This window comes from Spea bombifrons, chromosome 6 (genome assembly GCF_027358695.1).
Source record: "Spea bombifrons isolate aSpeBom1 chromosome 6, aSpeBom1.2.pri, whole genome shotgun sequence".
NCBI lineage: Eukaryota > Metazoa > Chordata > Amphibia > Anura > Pelobatidae > Spea > Spea bombifrons.
In genome coordinates this window covers 49,617,824-49,630,319 of record NC_071092.1, presented here as the reverse complement: position 1 = coordinate 49,630,319, position 12,496 = coordinate 49,617,824, and the positions used below count along the sequence as shown (strand labels likewise).

Sequence of the window (12,496 nt, the reverse complement as noted above, 5' to 3'; positions counted from 1 at the left end):
GATGCAAGGAGAAAAGAAGAGAGATTAACAACGAATGGACTGTCAATCAAACAAAAAGCACAGACACTAAAGCAGGGGCGGCAAGAACTCGGCAAATCCGGAGACACCTAGTAAAGGAAAGAGACTCTGCAACGTGACACGCGCACCGCTTACACACACCGCTTACACACGCACCACTTACACTCAGTGCTTACACATGCACCGCTTACACGCAGTGCTTACACACGCACCGCTTACACTCAGTGCTTACACACACCGCTTACACTCAGTGCTTACACACGCACCGCTTACACACGCACCGCTTACACTCAGTGCTTACACACGCACCGCTTACACTCAGTGCTTACACACGCATCGCTTACACTCAGTGCTTACACACGCACCGCTTACACGCATCGCTTACACTCAGTGCTTACACACGCACAGCTTACACTCAGTGCTTACACATGCATCGCTTACACGCACGCCGGAGAAACCGGCTCCAAACCGGACCTTATTCCACGTGAACGAGACACTCGTCAACAGAGCAGGAAACATTTGGATTTATGATCACATTTCTGCCCCCTTCTTTCTCCCGAGTCCTGCACCAGTTAACTGATTTGTTACAAGGGGAAAAAGATATAGAATAAGCAGCCAATCAGGGGCAGGAGGCCGGCGGCGTTAAAGTTCTGGCCAATTAGTGTTTGGGGTTCAGCAGCGCCTCGGATTTGGAAACCCAGCAATTATATAGAGTCATAGAGCTCAGCTTCACTGGCTTTACCTCCTTTCAAGGTTATTACAGCTCAGTACAGACTACCTCTTAATGAACGGGGGAGGGACGGTGCTTGGATGGTATCGGATACACATCAGGCACACGGGTGGTGTTTGCGCTCCGGTGACGAATGTCTTTTCAGTGACCGGCCGAGAACCCACGGATCGTAAAGCCCGTCAGGACCGGATTCCCCACTGCAGACACTGGAGACCAATGGAATCCGCTCAGGAGACCCCCGGACATGCGCCACCCAACCCACCAAAATGTCTCCAATGTCATACTTTTGGGGGTTTCCGGCCGTGAGAAGGCGAATGATTTTAATCCACTTTCCCAGGGATTTAGGATCATTCTTCACAGTTTGGGGTAACTGGACAGCGGCTCCTACCCAAGAGACACCCGACAGCGGCACCCTCTGAGGGTCACTCTGCTGGCATAAAGCCACGCGACGCTACCGTTCCACCTGTCCTAACCCTCCGCGGACCCCCCCGCCGCTCCTAACCCTCCCCGGACCACCAACCCCCCGCCGCACGGAACGCCAACTCCCTGCCGCTCCTAACCCTCCCCGGACCACCAAGCCCCCGCCGCTCCTAACCCTCCCCGGACCACCAACTCCCCGCCGCTCCTAACCCTCTCCGGACCACCAACCCCCCGCCGCACGGAACGCCAACTCCCTGCCGCTCCTAACCCTCCCCAGACCACCAGGTCCCTGCCGCTCCTAACCCTCCCCGGACCACCAACTCCCCGCCGCTCCTAACCCTCCCCGGACCACTAACCCCCCGCCGCTCCTAACCCTCCCCGGACCAGCAACCCCCCCGCCGCTCCTAACCCTCCCCGGAACACATAATGGGGTACAAAATTACTCCACAGCGCCCTGTTCAGTAATAAAAACAGAAACCCGAAACATTTTCAGAAAAAACAAAAAAATCTTCCTTCCTATTTTTATAAAAATAATAAAAACATTTGAAAAACAGATAAATTGATAAAAATGATGGATGATCAGATGTCTCCCCGGGAGCCGTTACCCGGAGCGTGCGCGGCAGAGACGGGGATCCCGCGGGAAGATTCGGGGAATTCTCGCTGGAGACGCCTGAGCTTCTCGTGATTCCCGGGGAGAGCGCCGGCCGGCACCACATCGGCCGTTATCAGCAGAATAAAGGGGGATGCGGGCGTCACCGACTCCCCGCCGCGCGGCAGATGGGGGGTTACGGCTATATCTAGAGCGGCATCTTTACCGTTAAAATAAGCGCATCGGGCATTAAAGGGGTTACTGGGCGCTCTCTGCCCGGCAGGCGAAGGCAGCACGTTCGCGCATGCGCAGAGCGGCTCAAAAGCTTCATTTATTTTTAAGTAACTTTTTTTTTAAAAGTAAGATGCGTTGGGTCTCCGTGGGCTGGGGGGGGGCTGGGGGGGTGAGATCTGTCCGTGCCGCGTCTCCGCGTTTTATAAGGGTTATAATCGCAGATTTATTATTAAATAATTATGAACACATGCCATGGAGTGTATGAGGAGCCGGTACGCCGGATTACTCTGGTCCAGTAATGGTTAAATAAAGAGGCCGCTCTTGCTTCGCGGCCGCGTTTGCGCTAAAAAGGATCAGCAAAAAACGGAGAGGATTAGAAAATGTAAATTTCTCGGGTTAGCGGGATTTTCAGAACAAATTCCGACCAAAATCCTGCGGACAAAAACAGTGAAATTAAACGTCTTTTACCAGACACAAAAACGAGGTCTGACGCTAAACCCTTTCAGTGCCAGGCGAGTGAACGTCCCAAAGGCTTAGACAATTCGCCTGGCAGTGAGAGGGTTAAAACCAGACCCTAGCCATGTAGTGACAGCGGGACAGATAGGGAGACGTGAAGCCCCCACAAGGATAACAAAAACCACACTTAACATTTTCTGCACCATTAAAACCTAAGTGCCAGTCAGGTGCAGTGAGTGTATGATGTCATTCAGGCGGTGACATCAGAAAGGCAAAACTCTGCAAGTCGCACACACAAGCCAGACCGTGCAGACGGCTCCCGGATCCACTCACCCTCCCTACCGGAGTCCCCACGCTTACTGCAGGGCTCCCCGGATCCACTCACCCTCCCTACCGGAGTCCCCACGCTTACTGCAGGGCTCCCCGGATCCACTCACCCTCCCTACCGGAGTCCCCACGCTTACTGCAGGGCTCCCGGATCCACTCACCCTCCCTACCGGAGTCCCCACGCTTACTGCAGGGCTCCCAGATCCACTCACCCTCCCTACCGGAGTCACCACGCTTACTGCAGGGCTCCCGGATCCACTCACCCTCCCTACCGGAGTCCCCACGCTTACTGCAGGGCTCCCCGGATCCACTCACCCTCCCTATCAGAGTCCCCGCGCTTACTGCAGGGCTCCCGGATCCACTCACCCTCCCTACCGGAGTCCCCACGCTTACTGCAGGGCTCCCGGATCCACTCACCCTCCCTACCAGAGTCCCCGCGCTTACTGCAGGGCTCCCGGATCCACTCACCCTCCCCGAGTCCCCACGCTTACTGCAGGGCTCCCCGGATCCACTCACCCTCCCTACCGGAGTCCCCACGCTTACTGCAGTGCTCCCCGGATCCACTCACCCTCCCTGCCGGATTCCCCGCGCTTACTGCAGGGCTCCCGGATCCACTCACCCTCCCTACCAGAGTCCCCAACGCTTACTGCAGGGCTCCCGGATCCACTCACCCTCCCTGCCGGAGTCCCCACGCTTACTGCAGGGCTCCCGGATCCACTCACCCTCCCTACCGGAGTCCCCACGCTTACTGCAGGGCTCCCGGATCCACTCACCCTCCCTACCGGAGTCCCCACGCTTACTGCAGGGCTCCCGGATCCACTCACCCTCCCTACCGGAGTCCCCGCGCTTACTGCAGGGCTCCCGGATCCACTCACCCTCCCTACCAGAGTCCGGGACCCACGTCTGCTCGGCTGCCAATCATCGTTACAATACCCAGCAACCTGCGCAGCGTTAATAAAATTCCCCCGGATTCTCCCGAGTGAGCGATGATCACCGGAAGACAAAATAATAAACGGCCGGAGGATTTTCAGACGGCGGCCGCCGCACGGAGAGGTGAAAACAATCAGCGGCTCGCGGGGCGGATTACACGGCAGAGAAGCGGCTCGCGGGGCGGATTACACGGCAGAGAAGCGGCTCGCGGGGCGGATTACACGGCAGAGAAGCGGCTCGCGGGGCGGATTACACGGCAGAGAAGCGGCTCGCTGCCATTCGCTGCCCATTCAGCTCCGGGGAGGAATTCCGCAGCCAGGCGGAGGAGACGCAGCAGGTAGCCGCTGGAGCGAGGCGCCATTCAAATCAATCGTTTCTTCAGGGAGGTGCGAGCCGAGCCGATTTGTCCCCCCGGATCGGGCAGATGAACCTCGTTTCCGTCTGGCCCCCCGAGCTGCCAAATCTGGTTTGTTTTCTAGAAAAACACGAGCCTGAAAGCAAACACTTGGGAACGCAGATGGACGCCCCCGCCGGGAGGAGGATCCGCGCGTCCTGCGTGTAACCCGGGTCACAATGTCACGGGCGGCGCGGTACTTACTGTATGGGACGCACTCATACTGGACCTCCAAATACTTGTAGGTTCCGGGACACGGGTCGGGAAAGACCTCGGAGCCGGTGACCACGACGCACTGCGTCCGATTGTTGCATCTGGAACGGGAAACAAGAGGATGCCTCAGAAAAACAGAAGTTTGTGAACCGAGTCCCTCCGCCTCGTCAGACCCCTGAATATATGGATTGTATTAAGCGCTGCGTAAACTGTAGGCGCCATGTAAATAAAATACTACTAATAATACAAATAATAACGATTCGATAATAATAATAATACTCAGACTATCAATACTAATAATAATTCGATAATACCAATAATAACGATTCCATAATAATAATAATAATAATGCCAATAATCGGAGCCCCCCGCGGCCGGCAGGTGGGGGGTTTATTACATTATTTGCCCCTCGCGGGGTGACCGTTGCAGTCCCCCGGCTTTTCTAAACTTTCTGTTCGTATCTCTGAAGAACGCGCATGCTCTTGGGTTTTCGGCGCACGGAGCGAGTTGACCCCGGCGGTGGCGTCGCGGGGCGGTGGAGATCGTGTGAAGGGTTTTCATCAATATTCTTGTTCTAGTGATTAAGGAGAGGCTGCTGCTCGGGCGAGATAACGCTCGCTGCGCTCGTCACGCTCCAAACCCTGTCGGGAATCTTCAGCGATCGTTAGATAGACCGCGGTAACGACTCTCTCTCTCTCTCGCTCTCTCTCTCCTGCGACGTTCTGTCGCTCCCCATCTCCACCAGAACAGCTTTATTACCGGAGCCCCCCCGGCCCGCGGGATGCGCCGCTCTCGAAAATATAAATGAAGAAAACGTCGTCATCTCCTGCCAGGGGCCGATGAAAAATACAGCCGCGTATAACCCGAGAGAGCGACATAAAGCACGGACCCCCGTCCAGGGCCACGGAGAGGACCCCCGAGTCCGGTGTCCCGGGAGACGCGAGGAAAAGACGCTGATTTTATGAAACACGGAGCAAAAAACTAATAAATAAAAACAAAGCTCAATTACGATAAAAAAAGCAAAGTAACCAAGAAATGAAAAAAAGAAACGAAGGGGAATTCATTTAAAACTCGCAGGTACCCCGGGGGGAGGGGCAGCGCTCGTCACACATCCGCCGCCCGTATTATTACCCGGAGGGGGTGTGGCTTGGAAATTCTGTCCAATCCCACTCAGCGCCTTCATTATTGAGAGTATTTTTTATTTGAATTTTTTTTATTGCCCTGAACTAAACGCTGGGCGAGTTTATAGAGAGCCGTAACGCGCCGTCCAGCACTCGAAAGGTTAATCAGCGGCCGATCCGGTGCTCCCCCCTCAGAGTAATGTCCCCCATCGCTGCCGGATTCGCATCCCATTTAGCAGCCGGTAATTTGGAGCTCGCGGCAGGACGCCCCATTTAGTTGAATTAGCGAGGAGGCGGACGGCCGCAGCACCAAGCGCGCAGCGTGTTACCGCGTGACCCTGGCCGCGATCTCCGACTCCTTCCTCCATAACCCTCGCTAATTACCTGCGCAGTTACAGGCCTTCCGTGGCAGCTCGTTTTTCTTGCAATAGGAGATTTTTGCCTTTTCAATATTTAATTAGACTTGTTATGATATAAAATCGTCGCGCATGCACACGCTCGCCAACTCTCCGGCCGTTCCTCCTAATTACGCTCGCATTCGCGTCGGTCGTCTGAAGGATCCTTCCTCTTCTAATTATTTACTCCTTAAAGATCACTCGGGAGAGAACATCTTTACGGCGCGCGGCGCACCTTGCTTTTCTGCTCCGTTAATTACGCGCTTAGAGGATTAGCGGCGGCCGCGGCGCGGACAGACCCGTATTTAGGGCAAATTCCGCAGGATGAAGAAATATAAATCGTTTTATGTAAAGCTGCCCAGGAGGGCCGAAGCGGAGGCCCGATCTCCGACGCGGCTTACGGGCAAATGACCTTCTCCCCGATATGCAAATCCTGAACGCGTTTATCGCGCCTACAGAGATGCTTTTGGTGTAAAAAAGCAAATAAATAACGCGGGTGACGCTCCGAGAAAAGTTATCAGCGGCCGCGGCTCTGTGACATCATCGCTTCCTGAAGACACCGGAATCTCTGAACACGAGCTGCTCGGTAGAAGCGACGCCGAGGGCCCGCTGCGGCTCGGGGTCCTCCAATCATCACACGAGTTCCACCACCACGGGACGGCAGAGCGGGAGCTCCAATCAAAATCACCGGATACATGGGAATCAGGAGACGTCGTCCAATCAGTGCTTCGTATAAATAGTTTGTGGTCTCCATGTGCGTTTCCGGGGGGCTCGCTTGATGCACAGGGGGCTGGGTTCCCTGAGTGGAGCCGGAGCCTCCGGTGCCAGGTACTCAGTAAGGCTCTATGGGAATAATCCCCGCGCCGGGGGCTAAAGGAGCGGAAAGGAACCGGAACGATTAAAGTCTGCGGGAAGAGGGATAAAATGACGAGCGCCGCCTCCAACAGCGAAGCGCTGAAACCCGGCGAGACGCGTTCTGCATTAGATCCTCGCGGCGGCTCGTGTTCCTGACTCGCTTCGCGGTGACCTATAAAGCGTTGGAATGCATTAAATATCTGCTAACGCCGGGCCGGGGAGTACAAGCCATTGTGCTGCGAAGCGGCAAAGACAGCACTCAGCAGAGGAGGCGGCGCGCGGCTGTCACCGATATAAACAGCGAGCGAGAGAGACGGCGCAGGGAGCCGCTCGCCGTCCACACTCACCCGGCAGGCGCGGTATCCAGACTCACCGGGCGCGGTATACAGACTCACCCGGCAGGCGCGGTATCCAGACTCACCGGGCGCTCGCGGGCACTCGGCAGGCGCGGTATCCAGACTCACCCGGCGCTCGCGGGCACTCGGCAGGCACGGTATACAGACTCACCCGGCGCTCGCGGGCACTCGGCAGGCACGGTATACAGACTCACCCGGCGCTCGTGGTCACTCGGCAGGCGTGGTATCCAGACTCACCCGGCGCACTCTCAAAGTAACAAAGTGAGAGCCGAGGGACGCCCAACCTCAATTACAATGTAACACTTTGCGTTTCTGCCGAGCGTGTGGCAGTAAGGGGTTAACAGGTTTTGCTGAGAATCCCGCAGCGACCCCCCCCGCGCTGGCGACGCGGCTCCCTTTCTCACGCATTTTTAGCAGTTTTGATGGTTTTTGGGTTATTTTCGTCGGGGTCCGGACCAACGCTTGGAAACAAACACAAAACAACCAACATTGCCCCCCCCTGCAGGGGGCTTTTCTTCCACTTCCAGGGTTTAATCCCCCCTCGGCCGGGGTGAGAATTTTCCCCGCGGGGTCGTGAAAGAGGCGACTGTTCCCAGCGCACGTCCACAAAGGTCATCTCGTCACCTTAATTGAAACCATCGGCTGCCTGGCGGACGGCGGCTTTCTGCGCACTCAATTAACGGATCTCTTAGAAGACGCGCCGCCAGCTGGAACGGGACCAGCGCCTCCATTAATTATTGGGGGGGTAATAATTGCTTTATCGTATGGCAGATCAGGGATGGCAGCAGCGGGAATATGCAAGTAAAACGTAGATAATCTGTGGCAGGTTGTCACTCGGTGTGCGCATGCACAGGGTCTCGGGCCACCGCCGCGTAGGAAGTAAAGCGCGGCAGCCCCCCGATCCGCGGGAAGTAAAGCCCGGTGGAGGCGGCCCGATCCGCGGGAAGTAAAGCGCGGCAGCAGCGGCCTCCCGATCCGCGGGAAGTAAAGCGCGGCGGCCCCCCGATCCGTGGGACCCCCGCACCTCTCTGCGATCCCTTAGATGTTTCGATGTTAGTGGTCTCCGTCAGTTTCAGGCTTTTCTCCGCTTTGATGAATATTTAAAACATTTGAATAAAAATCTTATTTTTCACAATCAGATCTAGAAAGACAAACGGCTCCCGAGCGGAAACGGCACAGAGCTCCTCAAACCGCGCCGGGTACAGATCGCAGCGTCTGCCGTCCCACTAATCGATAAATAAAGGGAAAGGAGTCGCTCTAATCCAGGGTCTGTGAAAAGGTCTCCTCGGCCTCCCCCTCATGCAGCGAAAACCATCTCCCCAAAACACAATGATAATTTAAAGGGCCGGATAAATCGCTCGGCTGCCGGCGACTGCAGATTTTCCCTGCGTTTTATCGAGGAGGAGCTTCTTCTTCTCGGAGGGCCGTATACGTTCTATAGGCGATCGAATCCATTATCTGCGCCAGGAGTCGGCATTCGCCGGGCGATCGGCGCAGAGTCTCCCGGCTCCTGCTTGGGGCCGATAATCTTCTGGGGCCACACGAGAGGACAGCGAAGCAAAGCGAAAGAATAAAACGAGACCTCAAACGCTTGGAAGAAACCCGAGACAAACGCGACGTTTCCAGGAGCTTTCAGCGCATTCTGTATCGTTCCAAACGTGGAGCGAATGACATTCTGCTTCACGCGATGCCGGGGGCGGAATAAAACCTACGGCGCATGCGGCGCTCCTTACCTCTGCGACATGATCTTGTACGCGTCTGGAAGATGGCAGTCCGTGTTCTCCATCTGAAATGGGTCAGCATCACAGATCTTGTCGTCTGTGCGCCCGTAGTTGGCACTTTCGATCATTATGACATCACTTCCGGGACATCTGAGGTCAATGGGGTACCCTTCGCACGCGAGCTCCCTCCGTACCAAACCAAACGGTAATGCCGCACGGCTGAAAGCTGAAAACGAGGCAAAAACAGGAATAAAAAATCAATTTCGGGAAAATCTAATAAATTTCAACAGCGAAGTCAGAAGATTCGACGCAGCGCCGGCCGGTTTGGCTTTTAGATAATACCCGTTTCCTACTAATACCCCCCGGTTATACCCCCCGTGCTTATAGCCCTGGCCAATACCCCCCATGCTTATACCCCCCTGCCCCGCTGTATATACCCAAACACACACAGAAAAACGAGGACAGCGTCACGGGATCGGCACGGGTTTTATAATAAACGGGGGCGCCGGCAGACGCTTTTTAATAGAGCTGCGCAGGTTATTCGGATCGTCTTACAGAGTCTGAGAAGCAGGAGAGACCCCAACCTCCCCCAACGGACCCCCGCCTGCCGCATGCTCCGTAAAGCCGCCCATCGGCGGCGGGAGACGAGAATCAGGCCCCTGTAACGCTGCTTAGCAGTTTATTCCCAGGGGCCAGGCAGCCGTCGGCCCCTCGGCAGAGCGCAGGCTGGAAGCCCCCCAGGGAAGGACTGTTTGTAGCTCACAGCGAAACTCACTATTCAGACAATCCGTTCACAACACGAGATCGCTTACAGAACGCGGCAGCGCCTTTTACACCGCATTTCTCTGCGCGCTCTCCATGCGCCGTCATACCTTGCAAACGCCCTCCTTCCTGCCCTCTCTTGGGGCATTTAGGGCGAGAGGGTAAAATAAAGTGAAATTCATTCTAAACGCTGTTGGGCAGAACCCGACCCGGAACGCGCCTGGAACTTAAATATCTTTTTTGGCCAACATTTTTCAAACAACAGAAATCCGGGAGGCTTTTCCTCCATCCAGCTGCGTCATTCAATCTGCCCCGTGACGGGGGCCGAGGGGGCCGATTGGAGGCCCAGCGAGAGGGGGTAGGAAAAGGCAAACTCAGCTATGGGGGTCTCCGCGAGACGGCACCTGCCGGGGCGTTTCTTTCTCATGTCACATGACCGTTCCGCATGATATACAGCGAAGCCCCCGAAACGAAGGGTTAAAAATGTATCAATCCCATTAAAGAGAAACGTTCCAGTCGGAATCTTATTGTTAAGCAGCGACCGGCACCATCGATACGATACATATTTACACGACGGACGCGAGCGTCGGTGACCTTCCTGCCTCCCAACCCCCAACCCGCGGCCCCCGGAGGGCTCGCATTTCACCCCCTCTGTCCTTGGAGCTCCTGGTTTCCCTCTCTACGGGGAGGACAAACACAGAAAAAAACCATTTATAGGAAATGAAAACAGCGATAAGGAGAAGAAGCGACGGCGATCGGCGGTCGGGATTACAGCGAAAACGCGAGGATTCTGACACTTTGCTACTCGTCGCCTTACGTTACTTCTTACATCAGCGCAGGTCCCATGATGTCACGCTTCTCACCGCACATCAATGCTGCGTGTCCAGCGGCGTAACGCACTGCGTGCTTGCTGATTATTGGCGTAACGCAAGACCCCCCCCCCCGAAGACCAGACACTAAAATCGTTACTTTAAAGCAGCCGTGAAAAAAAAATGAAATCTCATAAAAACAACAGGCAGAACCCGGACCAAAAATCCCCATAATATCGATAAAGAATAAAAATACGAAGTGAGATGCAGGAATGCACGGGGGGCCGCAGCGCGCGGGGGTCTCAGACGCGTCTCCGCGGAAAAGGCTTCTCAGTAATCAGGAAAAGTCCTTGAAACAGAACAGGAATTCCTCGGCATTCATTCGCAATCAGATTGCCTGCACTTCCTCCGCTGCCGGCCGGCAGCCGCACGTCGTCGATCCCCACCGTGACCTTGCGCTATTTGTTATTGTTTGAGCCGCCATTAATCAAGTGAGGGTTTGGTTATTTTTATTTCGTGTGTCACATTCCGAGGGCCGGTGGGGGCTGCCGGGCCGGGCGGCCCGTGTGGGCATCTCGTCTGCTAATTAAATCAGGGATCGAGAGACTAAAACCGTAAATAATAAATCACAAGCAATCCGCAAACTCGTCTGGAAAAGGCGGTGATGATGTCATAATCACTCTGATCAGCGCCTTATCGCACATTCTGGTCACAGATGGCGAAGGCAGCCTTCCCGCTCCTCTCATGCAGTCACTTAAAAGTCTCCTCCGCCTGCACCAAGCCAGCTCCGTCGCACATGCACGCCAAGCCTTGGCATGAATCACGGAGCCCCGGCGGACCCCGTTCACCAAAAGGCTGAACTTATTCAAAAAATAAGCAACACAAAAGCTCACCTGCCTCCTCGCCAACAACTTCAGAGACAAGAGAGTCTGACCAAGGGGGCCGGGTGGCATTTGGCGGGGGTCACTGTATTATTAGCCCCGATGTGCATATTTCTGCAACTAAAAGGGTTAATATTTACCCGTGACACGCCGCACGGTAACCTATAACGCCACCGCGTCAGCATGACAACCAGAGCATCCAATCAGCTGCAGCCTCCGGGTCGTCTTCTGACAGGAAGTGAGAAGCGCGCAGGAAAATACTTCCCCCTCACGCAGAGCAAACGAAGCCCCAGAAAAGTAAGCGATCTTACGAATAAATCTCGCTCGAGGAGAAGGAAAATCTCTTTTGCTCCAGGAAAGATGTATATATTTGGGGGTGATATTCGGGGCCCATAATACGGGGTCACCGGTCCCTGTGCTATAGAGGCTTAGAAGCCCCCGGTTGTGTGTTTTGGGATGCGCACTGTTTAGCGGAGCGGGGCCCGGTGCCCGTCACACCCCATTAACACGGCCCCGGTTTGTCTTTCTTCTGACCGCTTCCAACTACAGCCTGGAAACGAAGCCCCCGTCATGCTTCTGTCTGACAGGAAGGTCACTCGCTGGGGGATTCGGGGGGTAATGGCAGTAATAGCCCCCCGGTATCGGCACTAAAAGCCCCCGATATAGTAATCGCCCTGAAGACTATATTATTAGGGTTATATTATTCAATATTTAATTTGAAGGCGGAATTAGTTCACCCCCGGAACCTGCGCGCCCCGGAACCTGCTGCAAATGATCATTTATTGTGAAGCGGGTTGGTTGGTAACAGCCGGGGCGGGATAATATGTACCGATGTCTCGCTAGCCGCCCTTATCCTTCAGTGACCGGTTAGGAACGGCCGACGCTTCATTGTAAGAATCCTGACTCTACGAGGCACATCAGAGACCCCCAACGAGGCGCATCAGAGACCCCCAACGAGGCGCATCAGAGACCCCCAACGAGGCACATCAGAGACCCCCAACGAGGCGCATCAGAGACCCCCAACGAGGCGCATCAGAGACCCCCAACGAGGCGCATCAGAGACCCCCAAAGTGCGGCCGCCGGAGCGCTTCCATTCATAAAGGCAGATGTTTTATACTCTGATAAACACGGCTCCAAACAACAACGCGTATTCTCCTGATACTATGGCAGCTCCGGCACACGGGGCCGAGTAACAAACACAACGAGCAGGGCCCCCGATGACATCACAGAGGGTCCCCAGCCGTCCCTGCGCAGCTACTCGCATGGCGACGCGCTCACTAATAGA

At 55.3% G+C, this 12,496-nt stretch overlaps 1 protein-coding gene across 9 annotated transcripts in view; it reads right to left on the bottom strand.

The window, feature by feature from the left end:
- The window catches only part of ADGRL2 (adhesion G protein-coupled receptor L2), a 59,176-nt gene that overhangs the window by 24,415 nt on the left and 22,265 nt on the right, over positions 1–12,496 (bottom strand). For all 9 annotated transcript variants that reach the window (XM_053469236.1, XM_053469238.1, XM_053469239.1 and 6 more), the window contains exons 3-4: positions 8,772–8,985; positions 4,303–4,412 (exon numbers count right to left, since the gene is read on the bottom strand). In XM_053469236.1, the coding sequence (XP_053325211.1) occupies positions 4,303–4,412; positions 8,772–8,985 (324 nt within the window). The remainder of the gene's footprint in view (positions 1–4,302; positions 4,413–8,771; positions 8,986–12,496) is intronic.